Raw genomic sequence first — 22,445 nt, 5'->3', positions numbered from 1 at the left:
CCTCACACACACACACACACACACACACACATATTCTTTCTCACACACACACACTCGCACAGTGATTAATCTTTGATTACAGCAAAGCAATTTAACCAGAGGCTTTGTTTTTTCCCATCTTAGTAATATATATTTAGACTGTTTGTATGACATACATTTTGTCTTAATGCACAGGGACGCATTGATAAGTGTTCGTACACACAGCTGGCTTGGTAATAAGGTTATTGAAGGTAATTTGAAAGCATCATTTCTAAATCAGTATGGATCTACAGAAAAGCCGGAACAAGGCGAGCCTGTGCCCCTGAAGCAGGGCCAACTGTGTCACCCAGTGTCCCTTCAGCAATCTGGCCAGACTGCGAGTTCACTACCAAAATTGAATTGTAATTTAAGTAGGGTTTTTAATTTTTAATATCTTCAAGCTCTGCTTTTGATATGTTTATTTCCTTAAGAGCTTATAAAAGATACACAAGCCAAATGAGCCCGGAAGGAAAGTGAGTTTCCACTCCGAATCCCCGGCAGGTCCCCTCCCGGCCCGCGGGTGAGCTCTGGTTCTGTGCAGGTTCCCGCCAGCCACAGGGCCTCATCACCTCTGCAGCTTCGTCCTCGCGCATTTCAGGCCAACACAGAATTTCTAAGATCATTTCTCCCCAGCGTACCTTCCCATGTTGGGGAGATGAAAGAGGAGAGTAGAAAACCATCCCAGAGGGAGGGAGGCTCTGGATGGACACGATGGCTTTTAGAGGGAGGGAGGCTCTGGGTGGACACAATGGTGTCTAGAGGGAGGGAGGCTCTGGGTGGACACAATGGTGTCTAGAGGGAGGGAGGCTCTGGATGGACACGATGGCGTCTAGAGGGAGGGAGGCTCTGGATGGACACGATGGCGTCTAGAGGGAGGGAGGCTCTGGATGGACACGATGGTGTCTAGAGGGAGGGAGGCTCTGGATGGACACGATGGCGTCTAGAGGGAGGGAGGCTCTGGATGGACACGATGGTGTCTAGAGGGAGAGGCTCTGGACGGACGCAATGGTGTCTCCTCTAGTTGGAGGAGCTCATGGTTAACTTCTCAGAACAAGTTCTTGCTCGCTGGGCAGCAGGGGCACACCCCTGTGCTGTGGCCAGGACCATGCTGCCCGCACAGCTGTACCTCCAGACCCTGCTCTGGCACTGCTCTCCCCAGAAACACCCTCTTCCTAGACTCTGAGTGACCCGCTTAGTGACATCGGCCTCCCGCTTTGGTTACAAGATATGGGGGCGCAGGGTCTGCCTTGCTTATGGCTGTACCCCCACCACCTGGCACATGGAGGGTTTCCCTATTGTGGAAGGCACAGGTCCCATCTTCGAGCAACTTGGAAGTCAGTTTTGGGGAGGTAAAATACAAATCGCACAAGTTAAACAACCTTGCTCTAATTGAAACAGGTTTTCTTTGGGGCCAGATATGGTGGCTCATGCCTGTAATCCCAGCACTTTGGGAGGCCAAGGCAGGAGGATCACTTGAGCCCAGGAGTTCAAGACCAGCCTGGGCAACATAGTGAGACCCTATCTCAACAAATAATAATTATAGTAAATTAGCTGGAATGGTGGGATGTGCTTGTAGTCCCAGCTGCTCAGGAGGCCGGGGCAGAGGGATTGCTTGAGCCCAGGAGGTCGATGCTGTAGTGAGCAGTGATTACGCCACTGCACTCCAGCCCAGGCAACAGGGTGAGACTATATCTAAAAAAAAAAGGGAGAAAGAATTTTGGCTCCCATGTCATTATAAGAGTTTCTTGGGCAAACCTAAAAATATGTATTGTTGGCCAGACACAGTGGCTCATGCCTGTAATCCTAGCATTTTGGGAGGCTGAGGCAGGAAGATCACTAGAGTCCAGGAGTTCAAGACCAGCTTGGGCAACATAATGAGGCCCCCATCTCCACAAAAAATTAAAAATAACCAGGCATGGTGGCGCACTGTTGTTACAGCTACTCAGAAGGCAGGGGTGGGAAGATCACTTGAAGCCGGGAGGCAGAGGCTGCAGTGAGCCAAGATTGCACCATTGCACTCCAGCCTGGACAACAGAGCAAGATGCTGCCTCAAAAAAAAAAAAAAAAAAAAAAACATACACACACACACTATGGCTATATAGTTGGCACACAGACATACCCCAGCACCTACTAGGTACCAGCAACTTTGAGTTCATCTTATCCTGTTCTTTCTTAGTCCCTGCAGAGGGTGGGTGGGTGTGTGTGTGTGTGTGTGTGTGTGTGTGTGTGTGTGAAAGAGAGAGAGAGAGATCATTGCTGTTCCATTTTATAGAAGAAACTGGCACCCATTGGTTGGGTGGAGGGGGGCATTGATCTTTCCTGGAGTGGAGCAGAGCTACCACCCATCCCCTCTGGTTCCTCTGAGGGATCTTCCCACCCACTCCAACCCTTTTCAACCCCCACCTCTCCCCGCCTGCCCCGGCCCCACCGCTTACAGACTCTTTCTCAGGTTCTTTCTGCTATTGAAAAACAGTGATTTGATAGATTTGGGGCTGGCAAGGGATGTGCCCAAAGCTTGATGCTGCCACTTGTATGGGCACAGACCTTCCCAGGGGGCAGAAGGCCAACCCGGGACCCTGGGGAATTGGACCTTTGCGTCCCACCACTGGCGTCAGGCACAGCTCCTCACCCTCTTGGAAAGAAAGTCATTTCATAGTTTGGCCACGCTGGGTATGTCTCTGATATTCCTCAGTATGTTGTTGGGTTACTTTTGTTTCTTTCGTGGTAGGGAAATGTCCAGTGGCCTAGGAAGGAGCTGTGGAAAGCTCATGAGTATCTTTGTGACATCTGCTAAAGTTGCTGCATATTGTGTTTCAAGCTCTTGTTAATCAGTCAAGATGCCAGTCTTACTCAGAAGAAGAATACTCTGGGTTTTTATATGGGCTGTGTCTAATGGAGACGGAGAATGTTCCGGTGGAGATCCAGCAGGGCTGTGAGCTTCTGCTGCTGGATTCAGAAGCAAGGCTTGGGAACCGAGGAGCCCAGCATCACTGCCACGGCCGAGAAAAGCCTTGGTTTTCAGAAATTTTGGAGCTGGTCATGCAAGAGTGTCTCGTGTTTGTGATATGACCCTGTATGACCAAAATACAGGAGGCCAGGGCCAGACGCGGTGACTCACACCTGTAATCCCAGCACTTTGGGAGGCTGAGGCAGGCAGATCATTTGAGGTCAGGAGTTCGAGGCCAGCCTGGCTAACATGGTGAAACCCCATCTCTACTAAAAATACAAAAATTATCTGGGCGTGGTGGCGCACACCTGTAATCCCAGCTACTCAGGAGGCTAAGGCAGGAGAATCACTTGAACCCGGGAGACAGAGGTTGCAGTGAGCCGAGATCACACCACTGCACTCCAGCCTGGCAACAGAGACAAAGAACAAACAAACAAATAGGAGGCCAAATGAATGTTGTCGTTCCCCTTTGATGCTGAGAAACTCAGTCCAGGCCTAAACCCCCAGGGGGTGTGGTATCTTCAGAGTACAGGGTCAGTTCCGGAACAGATCTGGTGCCCACATCACAATCTGTCCCTCTGAACCCAGCTAGGAAGCCTCCAGGCTGGTGGTCACCCTGTTGTGGCTTCTGAAGCTGTCAGCACCAGTGGCTGGAAAGGCCTGCAGGCTGGGCAGAGTCTTTCTGAGCCTCCAGGGCTCCTGCCAGCCCCAACATGCCCACACCAGGCACCTCAGAGCCCGCCAAGCATCCTTGTATCTTGCGCCACTCCTGCCACCTCCAGGCCCATCCCTCCCTCGGACTCTCCTTTCCTCTCCTCCCAGGCTCCCTTTATATTTTTTGTTTGTGGTTTTTCTTTATTTTTTATGTTATTTATTTTTTTGAGATGGAGTAACTGGGACTACAGGCGTGCTCCACCACACCTGGCTAATTTTTGTATTTTTAGTAGGGACAGGGTTTTGCCATGTTAGCCGGGCTGGTCTCGAACTCCTGACCTCAAGCGATCCGCCCATCTCAGCCTCCCAAATGTTGGATTACAGGCGTGGACCACCGTGCCCAGCTCCCCTACTCATTCACACTTACATATGCCAGGCCACGACCACCCTCCCCTCTCCCCTAACCTCCTCCCTCCTTCCTCCCGCCCTTCTGTACGTGTCTGTCTGTATAGTCATTGGAATTTCCTGGCTTGGCATGGGCTCAAAGCCGAAACCATGGACAGAATGAAAAGTGGCGCATCAGACCAGCCGCCAGTTAAATAATGTTTGGGTTCTTGTCAGAATGTCACGGAGTACCCTGTCATTTTGTTTCAGCAACTTGTCCTTCCGAATGCACAGTTCGCCTTATGGCATGCCAGCAGTAAAAATGTCACTTACAATAATTACTTTTTGGTGAAAATGCTTGCTGACTTCCCACCTTCAAGCTGTTTTTTACACAGTGGGGAGATAATAAGAAACGACTTTATCCTGACTGCTCAAATGAACACTAAATGGAATTTGGGTTATTATTACTGTGGATAGAGGGCCGGGTATGGAAATTTCAAGAGTGGATCGGAGGAACTGCAGAGAGATGCATCTCCGAGAATTATGACGGGTGCGCGTTTTCAATTGGCTCCCATCGAAAACTTAAGGCAGCTGTTGTTTGCCTGCTGTTTTTGGAATATAATATTTTTCGTAATCCTTTTATAGTTCCTGAATGCCTTGTGTATCTCAGAGGGCCTTGAGTCACTATCTCTGCTTTCTGTAGCTTCCTAACCAAACTCCTCTTATGCCAGATTCAGTGCCTTGTAAAAAAAAAAAAAAAAAAAAAATTAATTCACATAGATCACTTTTTAAATGTAACACCTTACTATTGCTGTCAAAACTGGATGGATGGGACTATGCAGTAGGGCTTTTAAAATATGCAAATTACCCATTTTCAACTGTCCTGGTCCTGCAGGCTGCAGAGTCCTTGGAAGCGAGGTTTTTGTCTGATTTCTCCCTTATACCCAAGACACAGAGTAGGTGCTTAAAAAATGTGTGAGTAGGCTGGGTGCGGTGGCTCATGCCTGTAATCCCAGCACTTTGGGAGGCAGAGGTGGGTGATTTGCTGGAGCCCAGGAGTTCAAGACCAGTCTGGGCAACATAGCAAGACCCCATCTCTCTAAAAAAATACAAAAATTAGCCGGGCATGGTGGCACACACTTGTCCCAGCTACTTTCCATCATACATTAGCAAGGAGACTAAGGCGGGAGGGGTCTCTGAAGCCTAGGAGGTCGAGGCTACAGTGAACCACGATCACACTACTGCATTCCAGCTGGGGCAACAGAGCAAGACCCTGTCTCAATAAATAAATAAATAAAATGAGAGTGAAATGACGCAGGAACGACGGTAGGCTGCGATTCAGAATCACGTGGTATTGGCAGATAGCAGGATGGGTAGGAATATCAAGGTTTTCCACTCCTGATCTGGTTCCGATCCTTGCACCATCTGTGTGACTTTAACCAAGTCACGTTGCCTGTCTGAGCCTCTGCTTTCTCACCTGGGATGTAGGGTGTAAATTTCCACCCCAGGGCCGTTGGGAAAATTGAATGAAGCCACATGCAAACACCCTCAGCTGGCTGCTCCATTCACGCCTGGTATGAAATGTGTTTTGGTTCCCTTCCACAATCCTGTGAGTGGATCAGCTTTTTGTGACTCATCGTTAAGTCTTCGAGATTCACACATGTCGATGTGTGGGTTGTAGAAAAACTGCGTGGGAAGGCAGGCACAGTCACTCTGTCACTAAGGCACACTCGGGTGCAGGGGGCAGGCACCACCAGCTGTACAGGGGCTGTTTAGAATATGGCCCATCCGCCTAGCTCCTGGCTGTGTGTCTCGGGGCACCATATCTTTTTTTTTTTTTTTTTTTTTGAAACAGAGTCTCTGTTGCCCAGGCTGGAGTGCAATGACATGATCTCAGCTCCCTGCAACCTCTGCCTCCTGGGTTCAAGCAATTCCCCTGTCTCAGATTCCCAAGTAACTGGGATTACAGGTGCGTGCTACCACACCTGGCTAATTTTTGTGTTTTTAGTAGAGATGGGGTTTCACCATGTTGGCCAGGCTGCTCTTAAACTCCTGACTTCAAGTGATCCGCCCGCCTCAGCCTCCCAAAGTGCTGGGATTACAGGCATGAGCCACTGCGCCTGGCCAGGGCACCATATCTTACCTGTGTAAAATGTAGGAAGTGGCTGGGCACAGTGGCTCACGCCTGTAATCCCAGCACTTGGGGAGGCCAGGGTAAGAAGATCCGATCACTTGAGGCGAGGAGTTCTAGGACCAACCTGGGCAGCATAGCAAAACCCTGTCTCTATTTTTTAAAGTTTAAGAAAAGTTTAATGTTTTAAAAAAGATAAACACATCACATAGGATGTGGCCTTTTGAATCTGTCACCAGCGTCCCTGTCATGTGCCAGGCATTGTGGAAGAAATAGCCCTCGGTCATAAGATTTATGTTGACCGTAGGTCTTTATAGAAATACATTCGACCGGATACAGTGGCTCACCTGGTCAGGGTGGCCAGGGTGAGGGGACCCTCTGGGCAGTGGGGAGAGTTGGCTTCCTGTAGGATTCACTGTCTGTCCTAACAGAACAAAAATACAGTCAATATAAAGAAATATTACTTCTCCTTTCCAAACATTAGCAAGTGGAGCTCTGTGATTAAAATGATACTCTCTGAAACAGCAAGGCTTTTTGCTCCGTTCCATGCAATTAAAAATAATAATTAAAAAAAAAAAAAGGCCGGGCGCGGTGGCTCAACCCTGTAATCCCAGCACTTTGGGAGGCCGAGATGGGCGGATCACGAGGTCAGGAGATCGAGACCATTCTGGCTAACACGGTGAAACCCCGTCTCTACTAAAAAATACAAAAAACTAGCCGGGCGAGGTGGCGGGCGCCTGTAGTCCCAGCTACTCGGGAGGCTGAGGCAGGAGAATGGCGTAAACCCGGGAGGTGGAGCTTGCAGTGAGCTGAGATCCGGCCACTGCACTCCAGCCTGGGCGACAGAGTGAGACTCCGTCTCAAAAAAAAAAAAAAAAAGGCCCGGGCACAATGGCTCACACCTGTAATCCCAGCACTTTGGGAGGCCGAAGTGGGTGAATCATCTAAGGTCAGGAGTTCGAGACCAGCCTGGCCAACATGGTGAAACCCTGTCTCTACTAAAAATACAAAAATTAGCTGGGCGTGGTGGCACACACCTGTAATCCCAGCTACTCGGGAGGCTGAGGCAGGAGAGTCGTTTAAACCCGGGAGGAGGAAGTCGCAGTGAAATCGTGCCACTGCACTCCAGCCTGGCAAGAGAGCGAGACTCTGTCTCAAAAAAGAGAAAGACTGACTTTCTTCCCAACATGATGTTCTGAGCACATGGATTCATGGTGTCTCCAGCGCGTCTGTTTGCTGTGGCATCTCTCCATGCCTGCGCCACAAACGTGGGCTCAATCCTGTTTCCTTGACCTGAGACCGCAGCCACATCTGTGCACACAGATGTCTGTTGGTGAGTAAACTATCTCCCAGGAAGAGTGTGCAGCTTGCAGCTGTCTTCTACATTTTATTTATTTATTTATTTATTTAGAGACAGAGTCTCGCTCTGTCCCCAAGGCTGGAATGCCATGGCACGATCTCAGCTCACTACAACCTCCGCCTCCCCCATTCAAGCGATTCTCCTGCCTCTGCCTCCCCCAGTAGCCGGGATTACAGGCACCCGCCACCACGCCTGGCTAGTTTTTGTATTTTTAGTAGAGAGGGGCTTTCACCATGTTGGCCAGGCTGGTCTCAAACTCCTGGCTTCCAAGTGATCTGCCCGCCTCACCCTCCCAAAGATCTTCTGCATTTTAGACTCAGACTGAGAGTGGAGAGACAAATACAAACCACCTCCAGCAACCAGCCGCCACATGTCAGTTTCACATGCTGGATCTCTCAGGACTCGGACAGGGATTTGATCTCAGGAAGCCTGCCTTTGTCTGTAGTCACAGCCTGGAGCACAGAGGGACACCTGTAACAGTAGTGAGCACCCCCTGTTTAGTCCTCCCGGGGGTTCATGATGGCAGAAATCCACGCCACCGGCTTGCAAGGCGCGCCTGGAAGAAAACTGCACAGCCTCTGAGTTTCGCGGTGAGCTCTGCCTCCGCCAGCACCCAGAACAAAACGGGGAGGTGCCCCGGCAGCCGGCACCACACTCGGTTTATTAGCCAGGCAGCCATGATGTTGACCTTGTTGTGGGTTAAAGGACACAAAACCTGAAAAGAAATCTGTTTATCATTTGGGGAATTCATGCCATCCTTGACAGTATCTGGTGAGCAAGATGGATGATCTGCCAGGCCGGCCCCTCGCATGGGTGAATCACGCCATCCTTACAGTGCAATTCCACTGCCGGCTTCAGACACAAAAATAACATTTGCGGGGTTTTATATCCCGTTCTCTGGTGACCCGGGGGGTGAGCAGAGAGAAGAAATCTGATTTGTAAGATTCACATTGCCCTAAAGATTTATACGGACCATTTCTGCCTCTTACGCTTGTCTCTTCCACATCTTTCAAAAACCGGTTTGGCGTGTGTTTTTCTCTCTGTAACCTGATTTCCCAGGTCAAGGACACAGCCTTATGCGATGGCGGAAGTTTGTGCCAGTTCAGGATGATAAACGGGGTTGATGGCTTAAATTGTGATTGTTTTATTTGGGGCTTTGCTCTTTCTAGGTATGAATACAAAATATTCCTTGTATTTGGAATGTATTTATGGCAGGTTTAGTGGATCCTGGATACAGCATGTCCAGAAAAGGACTCTTGAGATAAGTGGTAAATTGAAGTTAAGTTGCTGCTCTATGCTACATTTTCCCTTCAGCCAGGTAACAAGTATTTTGGGTTATCTACTATGGTACTGATGTTGACCGAGTGACCTGCTAGGGCTCAAGGGAGAAGCAGCAAGAGTAAGACCCTTGGCCAGGCGTAGTGGCTCATGCCTGTAAACCCAGCACTTTGGGAGGCCGAGAAGGGAGGATCACTTGAGGCCAGGAGTTCAGCCTGGACAACATAGCAAGACCTCATCTCTGCAAAAGGAAAAATTAAAAAATTAGACAGGTGTAGTGGTGCATGTCTGCAGTTCCAGCTACTTGTGAGGCTGAGGTGGGAGGATTGCTTGAGCACAGAATTTTGAATCAGCCATGGCAACCTAGCAAGACCCCATCTCCACAAAAATTTTTTTACAAGACCCTGGGAGCAGAGAGCATGGCCTGGGCCCTCTTATCTGGCACTGTGGGATCTTACTCTGTCACCCTTAGTGGGCATGGAGGGAGAGATTGTGCCAAGACACTGAGCTGGGCCAGAGGCAGATTCTGCCTTGCAGGCAGGACCTCAGCATGAAGCCACATCTTCCTCCTGGACAGTTTCTATCTGTAGAAATTAGGAAGTGGCCAAAGTCTTTATCCCAGACATCCCGGAACTGGAATCCAGCCTCTTTTATCAGGTTTTATGGGGTGTTATCAGAGGCCAGAGGGATCACTCACCAACAGAGCCCAGCTGGTGTTTCCCACTGGGCACCCACAGCAACCCCAGCAGGGCAGAGGAGAGTGTAGACACTGGCTCGTCCACACCAGCCCAGTCACTTCTGCTGTTGATTACAGCATGGCTTATACCAGCAAAGAGCTTGGTTTTCAGAAGCAGGCAGAACCAGCAAGTCCCAAGACTGGAGGTAGGATTCTAAAATGGAAGAGCTGGAGAAACAGAGAGGGTGCTCCTCCTCTCCTTGCCTCTCTCCATCTTCCCCTAGGGTTGGGTGCTGTGGAGTTCTCTGCTCTTCACAATAAAAAACCAGCTGGGCATGGTGGCATGCACCTGTGGTCCCAGCCCCTCAGGAGGCCAAGGCGGGAGGATCTCCTGAGCCCAGGAGGTCGAGGCTGCAGTGAGCCTGATTGCACCACTGCGCTCCAGCCTGGGCCACAGAGCAAGACTCCATCTCTAAAAAAATAAAAAATAAACACCCTAGGTCCTGAGACCCATTACTGGGGGACCAGAAGCTATGGCCTTACGTTTCCTCATTTTTTTTTTTTTTTCTTTTTTGAGATGGAGTCTCACTCTCAGTCACCCAGGCTGGAATGCAGTGGCACAATCTCGGCTCACTGCGGCCTCCACCTCCTGGGTGCAAGTGATTCTCCTGCCTCAGCCTCCTGAGTAGCTGGGATTACAGGCGTGAGCCATCGTGCCTGGCCAATTTTTGTATTTTTAGTAGAGACGGGATTTCACCGTGTTGGCCAGGCTGGTCTCGAACTCCTGACCTTAGATAATCCACCCGCCCGGCCACATTTCATCTTAAGGGTCTTCATAACTCTGGTGACAACGTATTATGGGCAGCCGTTATTTAAAACAATCTGTCTATGCTTTTGGTTCTGGAAAATATGGACAATATAACTTCACAAGTTATAATCTAGCCAAAGTGCTTCTGAATTACCAAATTGTGAGGTTTCATTAGAAGAAATCATGACAGCGATAACATGATTAATAGGAGTTTTTTAGCAGAATGCCCTCATGCCCTCATGTTAAGCCCTCCAAAGCCTTTCTTTTAAACCCCTAGTTTTTCTTCCAGTGATGGTATTTTTGTTTTTTAATATGGAAGATTAGTGGTTACTCTTAGTCAAAAAAATATGAAACAGTTCACTGAGACCCACAGAAAACCCTACCGTCTGCTTCTACAGAGCGTTTAATTAGTATTTCCTAGATGTAGAACATAGATAGATGGTCGTGGTGAAAGACAGCTATTTTCAGGCACGGTTTCTCGTGTGCTTTAATTACAGAAAGCACTCCAAAGACCTCCGCCAGCTGCAGCCCTGCCCCTGAGTCCCCGATGAGTTCCAGCGAGTCGGTGAAGAGCCTGACCGAGCTGGTCCAGCAGCCTTGTCCCCCCATCGAGGCAAGCAAGGACGGCAAACCACCAGAGCCCAGTGACCCGCCAGCATCCGACTCCCAGCCCGCAACCCCGCTGCCTCTCTCCGGACACTCGGCCCTCAGCATCCAAGAATTAGTAGCCATGTCCCCGGAGCTGGACACCTATGGCATTACCAAGCGGGTGAAGGAGGTGCTGACGGACAACAACCTCGGTAGGTTCTCCTCTCGGCTGCTGAGTCAGGAGGTGGCAGGGAGTTTGCAGGTGGAGTAGATGAAGGGCGGGCGCTAGGCCAAGCCAACCATAGAGTCTCAACTTGTGTAGGTGCCCTCTGAGAACATGAAACGTCCTATAGTTGTGAACAGTAAGGAGCGTGCATTCTGCAGGTCAGTCCCTACCTCCTCCCGACCCTGCTCCCTCACGGGGACCAGTTAGAAGATGAGCATGGGGTCAGAGTGGACTCAGGAGCCAGACTGTCACTTTTTTTTTCCGTCTTGTCTTGTCTTTTCTCTCTCTCTTTTTTTTTTTTTTTTTTTTTTTTGAGACAGAGTCTTGCTCTGTCACCCAGGCTGGAGTGCAGTCATGCAATCTCAGCTCACTGCACCCTTGCCTCCCTGGTTCAAGTGATTCTCGTGCCCCAGCCTCCTGAGTAGCTAGGATTACAGGTGCCCACCACCACTCCCGGCTAATTTTTGTATTTTCAGTAGAGATGGGGTTTCACCATGTTGGCCAGGCTGGTCTCAAACTCCTGGCCTCAAGCAATCTGCCCATCTCAGCCCCCAAAATTCTTGGGATCACAGGCGTGAACCATCGTACCTGGCTTGGATGTATCTCAATAGAGACAGTCTGAGGAAGTCCAGATTGCTTGAGGCCACAGTCTGAGACCAGCCTGGGCCACATAGCAAGACCCCATCTCTACAAAAAATGTTAAAATTAGCTGGACGTGTTGGTATGCACCTGTAGTCCCAGCTACTCAGGAGCCTAAGATGGTAGGATCACTTGAGCTCAAGAGTTCGAGACCAGCCTAGGCAACATAGCAAGACCCCTTCTCTTTAACAGGTTTAAAAATTAGGCCAGGCACAGTGGCTCATGCCTGTACATTGCCTCGTGTTGGGAGACCACAGCAGGAGGATTGCTTGAGTTGAGCCAGGAGTTCGAGACCAACCTGGGCAGCATGACGAAACCCTATCTGTACAAAAAATACACAAACTAGCTGGGTGTGGTGGTGCACGCCTGTAGTTCAGCTGCTCGGGAGGCTGAGGCAGGAGAATCGCTTGAAACCCTGTAGTTTTAGACTACAGTGAGCTATGATCATGCCAGCGTACTTCAGCCTGGACAACACAGTGAGACTCTGTCTCAAAAAAAGAAAGAGATAGACACCCAATAGAGCCTGGCATCCTCAGGGGGCTCCAGAGCTGGGCAGCGTCCACCTGGCAGCGCCAGGATGGCTTAATGGAAGGTCTGACGGACCCCAGTTCTCACTCCGCTCACTGAGTCTGTGATGCTGGCCAGGCTGCCTGCCTTCTCAGATCCCCCTCCACAAAACTGGAATAACCACGCCTGTCTGGGGGCTGTGAGTAGCAGTAATTTCTAGCACCAGGCCTGACTGGTAATAATAGTCATTGTTATTTTATCATTGCTGTTTCTGCTGCCTTGCAAAGCCATCTCCATTTCACAGCCCATAGCTGGGGCGGGCAGCCCCTGGGGAACTCACTCCGTCACCCTGGCGTCCCACCATGCCTCAGACCCAGCCTCAGCCTGGCACATGCTCCACCCCCTCAGGTGCTCGGCCTGAGGTGGTTCTCTGTGCTCTGTGTCACTGCTCACCAGCTGCTGTGGCTGTAAGAATGTTACAGTGTTTCATCATTTTTATTTTTTTATTTTTTTTATTTTTTGAGACGGAGCCTCACTCTGTCACCCAGGGTAGAGTGCAGTGGCACGACCTCAGCTCACTACAACCTCTCGGCTCACTGAACCCCAGGTTCACGCAATTCTCCTGCTTCAGCCTCCCTAGTAGCTGGGATTACAGGCATCTGCCACCACGCCCAGCTAATTTTTGTGTTTTTAGTAGAGACGGAGTTTCACCACGTTGGCCAGGATGGTCTCGAACTCCTGACCTCAAGTGATCCACCCGCCTCGGCCTCCCAAAATGCTGGGATTACAGGCATGAGCCACCGTGTCTGGCCTTTTTTTTTTTTTTTTTTTTTTTTTTTTTTTTTTTTTTTGAGACAGAGTCTCCCTGTCTCACTCAGGCTGGAGTGCAGTGGCACAATTGCGGCTCACTACAGTCTCTGCCTCCTAGGTTCAGGTGATTCTCCTGCCTCAGCCTCCCAAGTAGCTGGGATTACAAGTGCCCGCCACCACACCCAGCTCATTTTTGTGTATTCAGTAGAGATAGAGTTTCGCCATGCTGCCAAGGCTGGTCTCGAACTGGCTTCAGGTGATCCACCCGCCTTGGCCTCCGAAAGTGCTGGGATTACAGGCATGAGCCACCATGCCGGCCAAGTCTATTTTGTCATTTTAAACCACCGTGCTCCTCCAGTGTGGTGTTAACCAGACAGGGTGGTGTAGACACGCAGAGACTGGAAACGCACTTTTCTATCCTTCTTATTTCCCAAGGGTGAAAGTCAGTTGAAGGGGCGCTGTTCTCTGCAGTGCGTGCAAGCACAACCCTACCGAGTGGTTGCAGTTTGTCTGCTGTTCATGGAAAGGCCTTGTGTGTCCTTTGTTTCTTCCATGGGGTAAGAAGAGAAGGGAGGCCGAGCACGGTGGCTCACTTGAGAATGACAGGTGGCCTGTAACCCTAGCACTTTGGGAGGCTGAGGTGGTGGATCACCTGAGGCCAGGAGTTTGAGACCAGCCTGGGCAACACAGTGAGACCCCGTACAAGAAATAATTTTTTTTTTTTTTTTTTGAGACTGAGTCTCGCTCTGTCGCCCAGGCTGGAGTGCAGTGGCCGGATCTCAGCTCACTGCAAGCTCCGCCTCCTGGGTTCACACCATTCTCCTGCCTCAACCTCCCGAGTAGCTGGGACTACAGGCGCCCGCCACCTCGCCCGGCTAGTTTTTTGTATTTTTTAGTAGAGACGGGGTTTCACCGTGTTAGCCAGGATGGTCTCGATCTCCTGACCTCGTGATCCACCTGTCTCGGCGTCCCAAAGTGCTGGGATTACAGGCATGAGCCACTGCGCCTGGCCAAGAAATAAATTTTTAAAAAATTATTATCCGGGCATGGTAGTGCCTGCTGTAATTCCAACTGCTTGCGAGGCTGAGGTGGGAGGATCACTTGAACCCAGGAGGTTGAGGCAGCAGTGAGCCATGATGGCACCACTTCACTCCAGCCTGGGCAACAATGCAAGACACTATCTCAAAAAAAATAATAATTTTAAAAAAAGAACAGAGTAGCTGAGTTCCACTAAAGTTTGCTCAGTGATCTGACAGCCTGGGGGTTAAGCCAGCTTGTCCAGTGGAAGCCTCCCATCCCCCTGTCCGTACAATGCAACAGACAAAATAGAATGAGAGAAAAAGTCATATCAATGAGACCTTGTATAATTAAGTCAATTCATAAAAATAAAAATGTAGCTGTTGATTTGAAAAAATGGCTAATTCCCATATGTTCATCAGTTATTGAATCATGCAGCGATTCCTAGACTTGAGTCATCTCCCACTTCATAGCTTGTCACACATCCAAGGAAGCAGGTCAGTTGCATCACTCCCGCCCACCTCCTTATAGGAAGTGGCCTTTCGTGTAAATGTTGAAAATCAGATAGGGTCTAGCTCTGTAGCCCAGGCCGGAGTGCAGTGGCACGATTATAGCTCACAGCAGCCTTGAACTCCTGGGCTCAATCCTCCCACCTCAGCCTACTGAATAGCTAGGACTACAGGCACACGCCCCAAGCCTGGCCAATTTTTTTTTTTTTTTTTTTTTTTTAATAGAGATGGGGTTTCACCATATTGCCCAGGCTGGTCTCAAACTCCTAGGCTCAAGTGATCCGCCCACCTCAGTCTCCCAAAGTGCTGAGATTACAGGGAAAAGTCTCAGTTTAAACACTTGTGAGTTGCAAGATTGCAATTACAAGATTGCGAACATTGAAATCTCACACTTGGCCTTATCTTCCATGCCACCATCATTGCTGGAGTTTTCCTTAATGTTGGTTTTACTGGGTGAAGGTCTGTAGCTTTCTTCAGGCTCTCAAATGGGTCTGTAGCCCAAAAACGGTTAAAAGTCATGGCTAGGAAACATCCAGGAGTGACACAGATAATTTTCCAGGAATAATCATCTGATTTTTTCCCCCCATTCAACTGGGAGGCCTAAGCAAGGAGCAACTAGCTATTCATATATATGGCTTTCCCAAACATAGCAAGCTCCTTAAAATGAAAATAGATTCTTTTACCATGTTAGCATTAAGTAAAATTTTCTTTTTTTGAGATGGAGTCTTGCTCTGTCGCCCAGGCTGGAGTGCAGTGGCGCGATCTCAGCTCACTGAAAGCTCCACCTCCTGGGTTCACACCATTCTCCTGCCTCAGCCTCCCCAGTGGCTGGGACTACAGGCACCTGCCACCACACCCGGCTAATTTTTTGTATTTTTAGTAGAGATGGGGTTTCACTGTGTTAGCCAGGATGGTCTCAATCTCCTGACCTTGTGATCCACCCGCCTCGGCCTCCCAAAGTGCTGGGTTTACAGGCATGAGCCACCGCACCTGGCCAAAATTTTCTTATAACAACTGCAAAAAAAAAAAAAAAAAAAAAAAAAAAATCATAAGGACTTGGGACATTTATAGGCTAAAGAGTTTGAAAGACAGAGAAACCACAGGTTTACAAAATCAGTAAATTTATCTTTAGGTTTAAAATGACCAAGCCAGGCGTGGTGGTGTGCACCTGTAATCCCAGCTACTCAGGATGCTGAGGTAGAACAATTGCTTGAGCCCAGGAGTTCCAGTCCAGCCTGGGCAATATAGCGAGACCCTGTTTCTTTAGGGGAAAAAATTAAAAAAGACTGATAAGAAATTAATGTCTCAGCTTCAGAGCTTTCCAGGCAGTAAACTTTTACTTGGAGGCCCCCTTCTTAGAAGCCAGTGTGTGGTGGTTCTATTCACAGAGAGGATGTGAGCCACAGAGAGAACAAGCCAGCCCTCTGTCGTCTCCTTGCCCCTGACGGGGAGAGGTGCCTTCTGTTCTGTACGCTTTATGGGGTCAAACACCGGCCCCTCTGATCCCAGTCTCCACTTCCACCTAATAAGTCCTGTTCATTCAAGTACTCCCGTCAGGCCATCCAGGTTATCACTGATCCTAATTTGTATCTTTACAAGCGGTGGCCCTGTAAACCGGCAGCGGAATGGCCCTCAGAGAAGCGAGCCTTTCTTTCTAAGCTCCTGACAAGCATTGCCAACTCAATGCGGCTGTGCCCTCCATAGCGAAATGCCCTCTGATCAGCCTGTGAAGCAGGCTGCCTACCCCTGCCTGGGAGAAGAAAAGGTATCGGAGAAGGGGTTTTGATCCACTTCCAGCTACTTTATTTAGCAAAGGCAGCCTAGACTGCAAAAGCAGACTTTGGAATTGGAATTGGCCGGCCTCTCAGAAAAGCAGAGCTGGGCAGCTCGCCCTCTCCTCTGTCCTGCTGTGATTGCGGGTTGCGTGCCCCGTTTTCTCAGCGAGACCTGATAACCTTGCTAATTGTGGCAGGAGACGCGGGCTGCCCTCTGATTTGAGGTTGTACGAGAGGGGTCTCCTGTTTGCTGTTTGGCCTCCTGAGCTCTGGCTTAGAGATTTCACTGCCTCTGAGAAACACCACAGGTGTTAGCGTGACCTCAGCACATACAAAACCGGAAAGCTTTTTTTTTTTTTTTTTTTGAGACACAGTCTCTCTCTGTTTCCCAGGCTGAAGTGCAGTGGTGCAGTCATAGCTCACTGCAGCCTCAACCTCCTGGGCTCAAGCAGTCCTCCCATCTCAGCCTCCCAAGTAACTAGAACTATAGGTACATGCCACCATGCCTAGCTAATTTTTTTTGTGGTATTTTTGTAGAGACTGAGTCTCACCGTGTCGCCCAGGCTGGTCTCAAACCCCTGGGCTCAAATGATCTTCCTGCCTCACCGCACCAGGCTGAAGGCCTAAGAGAAACATCATTGGCCAGATGCAGTGAGTCACGCCTATAATCTCAGCACTTTGGGAGGCTGAGGGTGGGTGGATCACCTGAGGTCAGGAGTTCAAGACCAGCCTGGCCAACATGGCAAAACCCAGTCTGTACTAAAAATACAAAACTTTGCCAGGCATGGTGGCGCACACGTGTAGTCCCAGGTACTCGGGAGGCTGAGACAGAAGAATCGCTTGAACCGGGGAGGCAGAGGTTGCAGTGAGCTGAGATTATGCCACTGTACTCCAACCTGGGTGACAGAGCAAGACTCCATCTCAAAAAAATAATAATAATAAAGAGAAACATCATTGGTTGTGTGTATGGAGAATGCAAGAGCAATGCCAACTCCCTCGCCAGTGGAGAGTATTAAAAGTCTGGTTGAAGATCTATTTCTACCAGGTGTTTGCTGTAAGCTAGGACGTCGCCAGCCCAACCCTGGGCCTTTAAACTCCTGTGTCTGATTTTAACCTTGACACATACTTGTCCCTTCAGATCCCTGGCTTTCAGTGACAATACCTGTCTCGCTTCTGTTTTCTCTCTAGGCCAGCGCTTATTTGGGGAGACCATCTTAGGGCTCACCCAAGGCTCTGTCTCCGACCTCCTGGCCCGCCCCAAACCCTGGCATAAGCTCAGTCTGAAAGGACGAGAGCCCTTCGTCCGGATGCAGCTGTGGCTGAACGACCCCAACAATGTGGAGAAGCTGATGGACATGAAGCGGATGGAGAAGAAAGGTGAGTCTCCTGCCCTGCTCAGGCCGGCTGTGTCCTCATTCATAGACAGGCTGTTTCTTTCAAATCTTTCCCACACAGCTAATAAGGGACATTGACCCATGACCAAGGGACCGGAGGACGGGGCAAAAATATTTTTGGATGGTCATCAGCTAATGAGTACCTAAGAGGGCTAGGAAGATCTGTAACTTTTTCTCTCCAGCAGCCTGAATCTAAAGATTTTTTTAGCATTGGGAGCACTTTTAACCAAGGAGAGCAGAACAGCGCTGGGGGTGCTGCATTTGGGTTTTGTGTCATGTGGGTGGCTGATCGGGCTATGACAGCATTTACTGTGTATGCACCAGGTGGCTAGAGGCTTTCCTTTGTTATCAGAGAGAATTAAGAAATGCGTTTTGTAGGCCGGGCACGGCGGCTCACGCCTGTAATCTCAGCACTGGGAGGCTGAGGCAGGTGGATCACTTGAGGTCAGGAGTTCAAGACCAGCCTGGCCAACGTGGCAAAACCCCGTCTCTACTGGAAAAAAAAAAAAAAAAAAGCCAAGCATGGGGTGCGTGCCTCTGTAATCCCAGCTACTTGGGAGGCTGAGGCACAAGCATTGCTTGAACTCTACAGGCAGTGAACAGAGATCAAGCCACCGCACTCCAGCCTAGGTAATAGACCATGACCCTATCTCGGGGGAAAAAAAAAAAGCAACAACTGCATTTTGTAGATCAGGAAACAGAGGTTCAGAGAGGTTCGGTGCCTCCACCAAGGTCACCCGGCCTAGAAAGCGACAGAGCAAACTCCTGCCACAGCGGATCTCTCTCTTGCTGTTATTTTCCAGCCTCTGGGGATTTGGCCTCCCGAGAGGAATAACCCCACGTCCACCCACATATCATCTCGAATGTGGATTCGCATTTTTCTCGCAGCCTGTAGGCTACAGCATAGGAAAAATGCCTAAAGCCAGGTGTGCTGTGCCTCGTGGTTTGCAGTTTCCAAGTGCTGGTCCTCGCCAGTGAGTCCACCCCTCGAGCACCCTCCGTCCTCCAGTCACCCATGGTGCTGGGAGCTCACTGGGCGGCTGAACTGCATCCCTTAGAGGCAGCAACTGGGAACTAGCTGCTGCTGGTCTGACCATAAGAAGCAGCAGCCTCCCTGATCAGCTAATGCAGAGGACCTGAACTAAGAGTGGGCATCCCAGGGGCCGGGCGCGGTGGCTCACGCCTGTAATTCCAACACTTTGGGAGTCCAAGGCAGGTGGATCACTTGAGGTCCAGAGTTCGAGACCAGCCTGGGCAACATAGTGAAACCCCGTCTCTACTGAAAAAGACCAATCTCAGCCAGGCATGGTGGCGCATGCCCATAACCCCAGCTACTTGGGAGGCTGAGGCAGGAGAATCGCTTGAACCCGGGAGGAGGAGATTGCAGTGAGCAGAGATGACACCACTGCACTCCAGCCTGGGCGGCACAGCAAGACCCCATCTCAAAAAAAAAAAAAAAAAATGGGCGAATGGGCATCCCAGGCCCCTGAGTGGCTCTGCCCCAGCCCACCCCTCCACCACACAGAACATCTGAGCCAGGGACGGGTACGGAACCCAGGCCTGTCCATTCTTAATTCACCCAGAAATTCCAGCCAAGCGTCACCATTCTCACCCAACCCGGGAAAGGGCTGCTGAAGGAGAGAGAGTCTCTGGTGCCTCCTCCAGAAACCCTATGGGGGTTCCTTCATAATAATAGAGGCTTCTATTTTCTGAGAACTGCCCTGTTTGCAAGGCACTGTGCTAAGACGACTGCATAGATGTCCTTATCCAGGAAATACGAAGCTCGGGGCTTCATACAGCCTGGCAGATTTCAATAGCTCCTATCAGTAGGGAGTGGAAATCCATACTCAGGGCTGTCAGATTTCAAAGCAGGTGCTGTTAAATATACATCCGCTGCCTCTGTGCTGCGAGCTGCCCCCGTGCGACCCAAGGGCACTGCTGCTGCCCACTGATGACCTGCCCAGGTGGTGCCCTCTGCCCCATTCAGGGCCCCTCTAGCGGGCTCTGGCCTGCCCTTGGGTGTGTAGTCTAAGGGTCTGAGGTAGGCCACGCCTCTTGGGCAGCCTCAGGCAGCACTGTAAGCTGCAAAGGCCTGGTGCCACATTGCCCCCCCCAAAAGTTTTCAACTTCTTTTTCATTTTGTTTGTTTGTTTTTTAAAGTCTTACTATATTGCCCAGGCTGATCTTGAACACCTGGCCTCAAGCAATCCTCCCATCTCGGCCTCCCAAAGCGCTGGGATTACAGGCATGAGCCACTGCGCCTGGCCCTTTCAACATCTTATTATGGGAAATTTCCAACATAAACAAAAGTAGAGAGAATGCTGTCATGAACCCAATATATCTGTGCAGAGTTTCCCATTATCCCCTCACCCGAGCAGGGTGAAGCTTCCTGCACTCGCCAGGAGGCAGCCCTCAGCCCCTAGGAGGAAGGAGGTCCTGACAACCCCGCTCACCCCGGGCCGGTAGGAAAGGACCTTAGTCCCCCCAAATACATCTCCAGGGCTTCCCAGGCCTCCCGTCTTTCCCTCTGCACAGGCTCGGGGCGCCCTCTTGTGTTATAAATGAGTTACTGTTTCTGCGGGGCCCAGACCCTTCCAAAGGTGTCCCAGTCTCGAAAGCCTTTGTGGTCCTGTGGCCTTCTCTTCACTCCTGGGGGTGCCGGCCACGAGGGCTGCTCCCTAGAGAGGCCTTCTCCAGCCCCGCGCCAGCCCCTGGTCTGTCGTCTGTCCCCTGGGAGGGAACTGGAGGGAGTCCCCACCGTTGGACAATCCAACTCCTTTCTCTGGATCCAGCTGCTTTGACTCAGCTGTTTGGGTTTTGTTTTTGTTTTTTTGTTTTTTGTTTTTTTTGAGAGGGAGTCTTGCTGTGTTGCCCAGGCTGGGGTGCAGTGGCATGATCTCGCCTCACTGCAAGCTCTGCCTCCCGGGTTCACGCCATTCTCCTGCCTCAGCCTCCCGAGTAGCTGGGACTACAGGCACCCGCCACCTCGCCCAACTAATTTTTTGTATTTTTAGTAGAGACAGGGTTTCGCCATGTTAGCCAGGATGGTCTCGATCGCCAATCTCAGGTGATCCGCCCACCTCGGCCTCCCAAAGTGCTGGGATTACAGGTGTGAGCCACTGCGCCCGGCCCCGCTGTTTGGGTTTTCTGTGGGGAAGATTTACCTTCACAATTACTTCTGAGTTCTCATGACAAAACGGCAAGTTAGTTAACGAATTCCCTTGCCTAAGTTGTTTATTTTATTTTATTTTATTTTATTTTTAGAGACAGGGTCTCACTCTGTTGCCCAGGCTGAAGGGCAGTGATGCAATCATAGCTCACCGCTGCAACCTCGACGTTCTGGGCTCAAGCGATCCTCCCGTCTCAGCCACCCGAGTAGCTGAGACTACAGGTGCACGCCACCACACCTGGCTAATTTTTAAATTTTTTGTTGAGACAGGATCTCACTATGTTCTCCAGGCTGGTCTCAAACTCCTAGGCTAAAGCAGTCTTCCCACCTCAGCTTCCCAAACTGCAGCAATTATAGGTGTGAGCCACCACGCCAGGCGATGTCCTCCAAGATTCAGTTTAAACATCATCTTTTCTGGGCAACTTCCCCTGCCCGCTCCCCAGGCCTGACTGAGGAACTCTTCTCAATATCCCCATGGTCCCTTGTACTTACTTACCCCCACCCCACTTTTCACTCTGATGGGAACATCTCTCTGGATACTTCTCCGCCTCCCCTACTAAACTGTTAAGTTGTGCAGGGACAGGTGAGGACCTCACATTCCGTCAGAGCAGGTCCTTGGTGAGCGTGTGCTGGTAACAGAATGGCTCTCATCTTAGTGTTGTTTCTTTGTTTTGTTTTGTTTGAGACGGAATCTTGCTCTGTTACTCAGGCTGGACTGCAGTGGCACCATCACGACTCACTGCAACCTTCACCTCCCGGGTTCATGCAATTCTGCCTCAGCCTCCCTATTAGCTGGGATTACAGACGCCCACCACCATGGCCAGCTAATTTTTGTACTTTTAGTAGAGGGGGGTTTCACCATGTTGGCCAGGCTGGTCTTGAACTCCTGACCTCAAGTGATCTGCCCGCCTCAGCCCCCCAAAGTGCTTGGATTACAGGCATGAACCACCGCGCCCAGCCTCATCTTAGTGTTTTGAGATGCTCTGTGCAAAGTCCCGCAAGCCGGCACTGTGCCATCCCGCTAGCGGGGACCAGGGATTTGGGCTGCTGTCCCACCTGGGCCTGACCTCAGTCTGCCGTCTCTTCCTCTGCAGCCTACATGAAGCGGCGGCACAGCTCAGTCAGTGACAGCCAGCCCTGCGAACCACCCTCCGTCGGCACTGAGTACAGCCAGGGCGCCAGCCCCCAGCCCCAGCACCAGCTGAAGAAACCCCGGGTGGTGCTGGCTCCGGAGGAGAAGGAGGCGCTGAAACGAGCGTATCAGCAAAAGCCATACCCGTCACCAAAAACCATCGAAGACCTCGCCACCCAGCTCAACCTGAAAACCAGCACTGTCATCAACTGGTTCCACAACTACAGGTACGGCTGGCTCCCAAGGAGCGCCCGGTCGGCCCAGGGGAAGGGGCTGATGTGTCCCGAGGCCCCCATGGTGCACAGGGGTGAGGCTTCGGGGGGCTGGGAGCTTGGTGATTGGTCCATTCCTTGGTCTCTTAGGTTTGTGGGGTTTTTGTTCTGTCTTTTTAGACAGAGTTTCAATCTTGTTGTCCAGGCTGAA

General features: G+C 50.5%; 1 protein-coding gene across 5 annotated transcripts in view; it reads left to right on the top strand.

The window, feature by feature from the left end:
* Positions 1–22,445, top strand: part of CUX1 (cut like homeobox 1) — a 470,594-nt gene that overhangs the window by 402,513 nt on the left and 45,636 nt on the right. For 2 of the 5 annotated variants that reach the window (XM_008018442.3, XM_008018438.3), the window contains exons 21-23: positions 10,754–11,056; positions 17,516–17,704; positions 21,985–22,249. The exons of the other annotated variants lie outside the window; for them this stretch is intronic. In XM_008018442.3, coding sequence (XP_008016633.3) covers positions 10,754–11,056; positions 17,516–17,704; positions 21,985–22,249 — 757 coding nt within the window. The remainder of the gene's footprint in view (positions 1–10,753; positions 11,057–17,515; positions 17,705–21,984; positions 22,250–22,445) is intronic. 5 annotated transcript variants of the gene reach the window in all.

Source organism: Chlorocebus sabaeus, chromosome 28 (assembly GCF_047675955.1).
Source record: "Chlorocebus sabaeus isolate Y175 chromosome 28, mChlSab1.0.hap1, whole genome shotgun sequence".
Classification (NCBI taxonomy): domain Eukaryota; kingdom Metazoa; phylum Chordata; class Mammalia; order Primates; family Cercopithecidae; genus Chlorocebus; species Chlorocebus sabaeus.
The sequence above is the reverse complement of the archived record's forward strand: the minus strand, read 5'-3'. Positions and strand labels throughout refer to the sequence as shown.